At 41.8% G+C, this 8230-nt stretch overlaps 1 protein-coding gene across 1 annotated transcript in view; it reads left to right on the top strand.

Moving 5' to 3' along the window:
* The window catches only part of Mettl4 (methyltransferase like 4), a 76144-nt gene extending 68253 nt beyond the window's left edge, over positions 1-7891 (top strand). The window contains exon 9 of the mRNA XM_028762232.1: positions 7680-7891. Coding sequence (XP_028618065.1) covers positions 7680-7891 — 212 coding nt within the window. The remainder of the gene's footprint in view (positions 1-7679) is intronic.
* The last annotated feature ends 339 nt before the right edge of the window (positions 7892-8230 follow it).

Here is an 8230-nt window from a genome sequence, read left to right as displayed (position 1 = left end):
GATTTTAGTGTTTGTTTATACAACTGGGGACTTTGGCATTTGGTGCATAAATATTCACATTTGTTATGTCTTCTTGTTGTCTTGTTCCCTTTTAAAATGTGTGGCGCTCTCTTTATCTCTTATGATTAGTGCTGAAGGATACACCAGATATAAGAATAGCCACATCTTATCTGAGGTGCCAGTTTGCTTGGTAACTTGACCTTCATCCTCTGATACTCAGTTTTTGTGCTCTTGTGCTAGCTAAGTGTGATTCTTGGAGACAAAACATAGTTGTGAATCAAGTTTTGATTTCTGATGTAGCATAGTCAACAGAACAGAAAATGACTATGTTTTCGGTGGTCTGGTGTTTTTAGAGAGCGAAGGTTGAAGAAAGCAACAAGAACTTCAAGGAGAGAAATAAACTATCTTCATGTGTAAAGCTCGATTGTATGTAGCATGGAACACACTTCCTTTTTATAGAGGAAGTCCCAAAAACCTTTTGAAGATGCAGTCTATAAAATGGGTCCAGAAATTTTTAGGTTTCCCTTGGCCACTGACAGGGATTTGCAATCGAAGCATTGCTTCCAAACGCCTCTTCTCGGAAGATGTCCTTTCTATTTTAAGATTTAGGTTCTGGAAGCTTTGCTACCTTAACTGTTCTCAGAAATAATGGGTGTGAGGAACAGACAAGGTACTCCACTAGGTAGATCAACACAAGCTGTGATGAAGGGGACGAGAGAGGCTTCTGTTTTCTCCCTCTTGGGTGGTTTATGAGCAAATGTGCTGTTGAATCCCTGCTAACGTTAGAGGCATGTGGTAGACGCTCCAAAGAAAACTCAACCAAATGACCCCAATGGAAAAATGCAAAAAGCACAGGTTATAATCCTCAGGCAGCTTCCTCACCCAAACACTGAGAAGTTAGATGACAACTAATTTTCCTAAGTTGTGTTATAATTTGGAAGAGTTTAACAGAGCAGTGTATGTCTCAGAGACATCAGCTCAACCAGAACCCATTGTATTTAGTAGACATTGCCTGAAAATCTGTATCTGAGTAAAATCGTATAAAATATGCTAAATTTGACTAATTACAGGCCTTGGATGTATAAGTGTTTACTATCTTACTCTCTATTCCTGAAGTTTGAAAAGTTTCATGTTAAAGAAGACCCTTGGTTATGCCAAGCCAGCACGATTGCCTGGCATATAACAGGTATCATTATTGAACAAGATTGACTTATCTAGCAAATAGTTGTCCTTTACTTCATGTTGAACTGGTGTGTTAGTGCCTGAGCTTGAGAAGGAAGATCATAGAGGACGAGGCCAGATGACATCAGAACGAAGGCTTAGACCTGTGGGTAACGTCTCAGATCTTCAGGCTGCTGTCTGACGTGATAGGATTGCTGGCATACGGGCTCCTTTCCTGGGACTCTCTGAGCTGATAAGTGTTGTGTTTGGAGCCTTTTGAGAGCTACCACTTGGACAGATGAGAGAGAAAGGATGACATGCTCATGTGACAGGAAGAAGACAAGTCTGTATGGGACCATCCCAGTTTGACATGTATCTAAACAGTCTTTCTTCACTTTCTCACAGTACGACTTTATTTTTACTTTGGTTTCCTTTGCTATTCTGCGGACTGAGAGCCAGCAAGGCTAGAACAAGAAGGATTCTTAACCCCCACCCCCCAATGTGGAGAGTCTAAAAAAGGTAACAGCAAAGTAACATCTGCGTTCCTTGTTACCTTTCTAGCAACAAGTACCACAAGTGACTATGGCCCTTCCTCTTCTAAGCAGTAAGACCATGAGGCTGTAAGACATAGGTGTTTCCTCTCTTGCGGGACAGTTTGGTATGTGGAAATGCATATTGGATTATGGAGGACATAAGGCCCGTAGCTGGACGCATGTTTTTAGTGACAATTGTTACATGTAATCACCATCATTTAAAGACAGATATTGGTTGGCTTTGCTTCTTTTAAATATTTAGCAGCTTTCCAGAACTGTTTTCTCTCTTAGGATAAAAGTAAACATGAAATGCTTGGGTTTAGTAGATAAACTTAGAAAAATCTAAAAAGATTTTGTACCATGTAGGTCAGAAATGTACTAATTTGGCAAAATTTTAATTGCATTTACTTTAACTGTATAAAAGAAGATTCCTACGCTTTTGGGATTCATTCAGATGCCAATAAATTTCTCCAAAATATTTTCTTTGAACATATATGGTTATTAACAATATGAAATAAATATATGTATACATTCACATAATTAAGGCTTCATAAGAAAATATGAAGGCTCCATAAGAAAACATATGGGGCAACATATTTTGAGTATGTGCCCAGGAGTGGTATAGCTACGTCTTGAGGTAGAACTATTGCCAATTTTCTGAGAAACTGCCAGATTGATTTCCAAAGTGGTTGAACTAGTTTTCATTCCCACCAGCAATGGAGGAGTGTTCGTTCCCCTTGCTCCACATACACACTGGTATGGGCAGTCACTAGAGTTTTTGATTTTAGCCATTTTGATGGATGTAGGATTGAATCTCAGAGTTGTTTCAATTTGTATTTCCCTGATGACTAAGCATATTGGACATTTCTTTAAGTACTTCTCAGTCATTAGAGGTTCTTCTGTTGAGACTTCTCTGTTGAGCTCTGTATCTCATTTTTTTAATTGGGTTATTTGGGTTGTTGGTGTCTAGCTTCTTGAGTTCTTTATATACTTTGGATGTCATCCCTCTGTCAGATATAGAGTTAGTAAAACACTTTTCCTGTTTTGTAGGTTTGCCATTTTGTCCTAATGATGGTGTCCTTTGCCTTATAGAAGCTTTGCAATTTCATGAAGTCCCATTTATTTATTGTTTAGCTTAGTTCCTGAGCTATTGGTGGTCTTTTGTCTCCTGTACCAATGTGTTCAAGGCAGTTTCCATGATTTCTGTTCTCTTAGATTTAGTGTGGGCAGTTTAATGTTGAGGTACTTGATCCACTTGGACTTGAGTTTTGTACAGGGTGATAAATATGGATGTACTTGCATTTTCTACATGCAGACATCTAACTAGACCAGCATCATTTGTTGAAGATGGTTTCTTCCTTTCCATTATATGGTTCTGGGTTCTTTGCCAAAAATCAAGTGTCCATATGGGTTTATTTTTGGGTCTTCGATTCTATTCCATTGATTAACCTGTATGTTTTTATGTCCACACCAAGTGTTTTTTTTTTTTTTTATTATTGCTCTGTAGTAAAACTTGAAATTAGGGACCACATACCACAAGGACACTTGTTAAAGTATGTTCATAGGAGCTTTATTTTTTTTTTTTTTTTTTTTTTTTTTTTGGTTTTTCAAGACAGGGTTTCTCTGTGTAGTTCTGGCTGTCCTGGAACTCACTTGGTAGACCAGGCTGGCCTCGAACTCAGAAATCCGCCTGCCTCTGCCTCCCAAGTGCTGGGATTAAAGGCGTGCGCCACCACCGCCCGGCGGAGCTTTATTTTTAATAGTCACAAATTGGAAACAAACTAAATGTCCCTTAACTGAAGAATATATAAAGAAAATGTAGTACATTTACATATTGGTATGCTACTCAGCTATTAAAAACAATGACACCATGCAGTTTGCAGCCACATGGATGGAACTAGAAAATATCCTGAGTGAGGCAACTCAGACCCAGAAAGAAACACATCGTATTTATTCACTTATAAGTGGATATTATCCATAAAGTACAATCTACAGACCTAAAGGAGCTAAATAACAGGGTGGGCCCAAGGAAGGATGCTTGAATCTCACTCAGAAGGGGACTTAAAATAGACACTAGAGGTAGACGGAGGGAAAGAACTGGATAGGAGACAGGATGGGAAGGGGAACTAGGGTAAGGATCAGGTCTGGGAAGAGGAAGATGGTAGAAGGCTTGAACAGAGAACAGAAATCAGTGGGAGGTATTTCTGGGAAGGGCCAGAGACCTGGGATAGGGGAGGCTCCTGGGAGTCACTCTATACGAGTGACCCTATCTGAGACTCCTAGCATCTGGGGATTTGGAGACTGAAGTAGCCATGTCCTATAGTCAGGCAGGACTTCCAGTGGAGGGAGATGGATAACAACTCACCCACAAGATCTTTTACCCAAAATTTGTCCTGCCTATAAGAAATGCAGGGATAAAGATGGAACAGAGATTGAGGGAATGAACAACTAATGACTGGTCCAACTTGATACTCAACCAATGGGAGAGAGCCAACCCCAGACACTACGAATGATACTCTGTTATGCTTGCACACAGGAACCTGTCTTCTGAGAGACCTTATCCAGCAGCTGATGGAAACAGATGCAGAGACCCACAACCAAACAGTAGGCAGAGCTTGGGGAGTCTTGTAGAAGAGTAGGGACAGAGAGTGGGGAAGGACCAAGGGACCTGGGGGTATCAAGGACACCTACAGAATCAACTAACTTGGTCTCATGGGGGTTCATAGAGACTAAACTACCAACCAAAGAACATGCACTGGCAGTACCTAGGCCCCTACATGTTTGTAGCAGATGTGCAGCTTAGTCTTCATGTGGGTCCCCTAACAATTGGAGAGGGGACTGTCTGTGACTCTGTTGCCTGCCTTTGGATCCTCTTCCCTTAGCTGGGCTACCTTGTCTGGCCTCAGTGGAAGAGGATGAGGTTAGTCAGGTTGAGACTTGATTTCCCATTGAGGGGGGCTTCCCCTTTTCTGAGGAGAAAGAAAGGGGTAATGGATGGAGGGACATGTGAGGGTGGGATTGAAAAGAGAGGAAGGAGGTGAGGCTGTCATCAGGATGTAATGTGTGGGACTGCATAAGGGTATCCTGGGTCATGGTTGAGCAGGTACTTAGAACCCCGAGATTCTCTGTGGAATTCCTCATGAGAACCAGCAGGAGTTCGGTCCCTCCCATCATCTAGGATCCTGAAAACAGCCACATTTCCATAGAGTCACATAGGCCAGGCTTTAGGCCTCAAGCCCTAGAGATTTACATACTAATGAAGGCCAGAGGGCAGAGCAAATTAAACATTCCTCCCCCAGATCCTCCCCTAATCCTCCCCCTTTCTCCCTCCCTATATAACTCGGGACGGCCCTGAGTTTTTGGGGGATACGCCTAGATCCATCTATTATCCGTCATGTCAATAAACCTTTTTGGAACCAAGGACTTCCTCGTGTTACTGGGGCCTGCCGCTGCCAAGGCCCTCAGGCCGCTGGAACCGTAGGATCTCCCTCCCTGATGTGGGGACCCGCCACGGCGGCGGGCTTGCGCCGCTGTGGCGGCCTTTTTTAAATTTTCCCCACAGTAATGTGAATATATAAATGAAAAAGAAGCTAACATATGAATTAATGTTTCCAATTTATTGGTTAATATCTACTCATATGGAACCCTAATCTGTTTGATAAAATCTCTTCTGGGAGAAAAAGACTGTGATTCTAGTACTTCAGGGACTTAGAAGGAGGCTCTTAGGGTTAAGGCCTTCCTAGGCAATATAATGAGCTCTGTTTCAAAAAAAAAAACCAGACAAACAAAATGAAACAAATGATATAATGTATTTAATGACAAAGGAGAAACTAGTGATTGTGTGGTTAAATTGTTTCTCAAAAGTTACTGGAGATGGAGGCAGGGCAGCTCCATGGTAGAGCTCTTGCTTAGCCTATGTGAAGCCCTGAGTTCAATCCCTAGCACCAGAAAAAAAAATGTAACTGTATTTTTGGCTCTGTAACATGGAATGCTGGGTGGCTTGATTTTATTCTGTCACTAATTGGCCTGCAGAGCTAGGCCCCTTAGTATTTTCCTCATACAACCTGTAGTGTACAGTCTCTTAGTAGTATTTCTTGTTGTCAAAATAAGATACGTTAATTTGGGTTAATTACTGAAATAACAGAAATATGTTGCTTTTGGAAGTAGAGAGGTCTAAGATCAAGGTGCCAGCCACTATGGAGTCTTGTATGAATTACAGATGGTTGTGAGCCACTGTGTGGTTGCTGGGAATTGAACTTAGGACCTCTGGAAGAACAGTCAGTGCTCTTAGTCGCTGAGTCATCCTTTCAGCCCTGTATGCAGCTTTTAAAAACCACCGTTTCCCCTTCCTTAGGAGCCTAGTGTCTTCCTTCAGATACAACAAGTCTCTTCTACTTGGGCCATCTGAGTTTTCTTCTGTTCATATAAAACATTTTTCTTCTTTTAAAAATATGCTGAATGCCGAGGACTTTACCTCTTCCTCAAACAAACCTAAGCCCAGTTAATCTGTTCCTACAGCTAATGAATTTACAATGGAATCTTGAAGGCAATGCTCTCTCTACAAAGACATTTTTGAGCAAACCGGTAAGAGAAGACAATTTTCCCCACATTAGAATATTCATGGTATTTTAGATCTTTTCCCTCATTAGCTAAGCCGCCTTCTGACATTTTCAAGGCCCCATCTCAGCACCCTTTCTTCTAAATAGCTAATTTGTATCTATTACTTTCTTTTTCTACCCAATTTCTTAGTCAAACCCAGACACACCTCCTGTCAGATTCTCCCACTTACTTCCCAAGCTGACTAATATAATCTAAATTCTCTTTTATATTCATTGAGGAATTTTTGAAACCCTGCCACTTCCACATACTTTATGATTTAGTTGAATGAGTGTTTAAAATGACTTGTTATCTTGCTCAGAATAAATGTCCTTCTTGCACGCACTCAGCTGTTCCTCCCTCCCTTCCCTCTTCCTCACCCTCCACAGATATTCTCAAGAGTGACTTTGCTTTCAAAACTGAGGTGTGTCTGAGATATTAGAGGCTAGGGAAGAGGAGCAGACTTTCTTAGATGATTTCCAGTGTTACTTGAGGGGGGACTCTGAAGAGAGTTGATTAGTATAGACAATACAGCAAGAGGCCCAGCTCTTCCTCAGAACATTCAACACGGACACATGAGCACCATAAACAAATCCGTGTAGAGTTTAAGTACGCTTCTTTGGACTCTCAGCAAATGAGGTATTGCTTTTCCTCAATTTCTCTTGATTGTTGTCATATCAACGACAGCCAAGGTACCAGAGTAAGAGAATGGATATGCTCACTTGTTCCGCAAGGCATCTGACTAAATATGTAAACGTATTTCATGATATTGTAGATTTTAAGCATGTACAGTATGACTACAAACTCTTTGCAGCCTCTCCAAAGAGGATTTGATGTCTGTTTTCCGTCTCCTAAATCTGAGCTGGCTTTGTACCTTGCGTTGGAAATGATGCGGCATCTCCACAACGTCTCCACAGATCATTGCTGCTCATTCCCAGTTGGAACGGTCTTCTACTCTGCTTAGCATTGGAACTTTTCATTCAGAAACCCTGTACAGAAGAGAACAGAGTAACTCTAGCCAGTAACTTTAGTTATCACATGGGAAGCCAAATGAACCATCAGGTGACAGTACCCATAAGAGTGACCTCTTGAGAGAGAGAGAGAGCATCTTGAAAAACTGCCCACTGAAATCCAGATCCCAGCGCCATGAACAAAATTTCTCTGCTACTTACATGGAGTAGAAAGAGAAGATAGATAGTAGGGGGGGTGGAGATCCTATGTAAGAACCATGCTCCACAATAGGAAAGAAATGCTGGAGAAGGATAGTCCAAAAAGGAACACAGGAGGGAACTCTTCAATAGCAGGGAAGTGTATAAGTAATGTGGCATTGCTTTGTGTGGCCTTGGGGATGATCTAAGATACATGTTCCGTTTCAGATGAATTTGTTAGGTGTGCGACAAACAAACGTAAAAGAACAAGTTAGCAAACAGCAGGTAGATGGAATGCAGCAAATGGATCCCAACATCATCAAATCACGAACCAAGGGATGGAGCGGCCTGACTGAGAGAGCAAACAAAGATGACGTCATCAAGATGTACGACACCCATCAGAAATTAACTGGAGAAGCTGCACTGCGGTGGTCAGCTTGGTTTCCTGGCTGAGAGCTTTGTGTTTCCTGTTCCCGTACAGACGTTTTATTCCATGGGATGAACTACACTTATGTCTGTTAAAGATGACAAGGGCCAGCCTGACCCAAGACAGTGGGTTTTGGAGGGCACTTGACATAAACGTTCGTGAGGCTGAGGCTGGGGAGGGCCTCGTTGCTTCCAGAATCCACTTTCAACAAGTCTAAATAGAGAATTTGGTGTTTGCTACAGATATCTCGGAAGGTGTTTGTGTGTGTGTGGCTTTGGTGGGAAATTCTGTAATTTCCTTCTGGTGGCTTCTGTTTCCTTAGTATGAGGATACTATGGTGTTACGGACCTGCAGAGGTAGAGGTT

This window comes from Grammomys surdaster, unplaced genomic scaffold (assembly GCF_004785775.1).
Source record: "Grammomys surdaster isolate TR1022 unplaced genomic scaffold, NIH_TR_1.0 132, whole genome shotgun sequence".
Taxonomy (NCBI): Eukaryota; Metazoa; Chordata; class Mammalia; order Rodentia; family Muridae; genus Grammomys; species Grammomys surdaster.
Note: the sequence above shows the minus strand (reverse complement) of the source record. Positions and strands in the feature narration are given on the sequence as shown.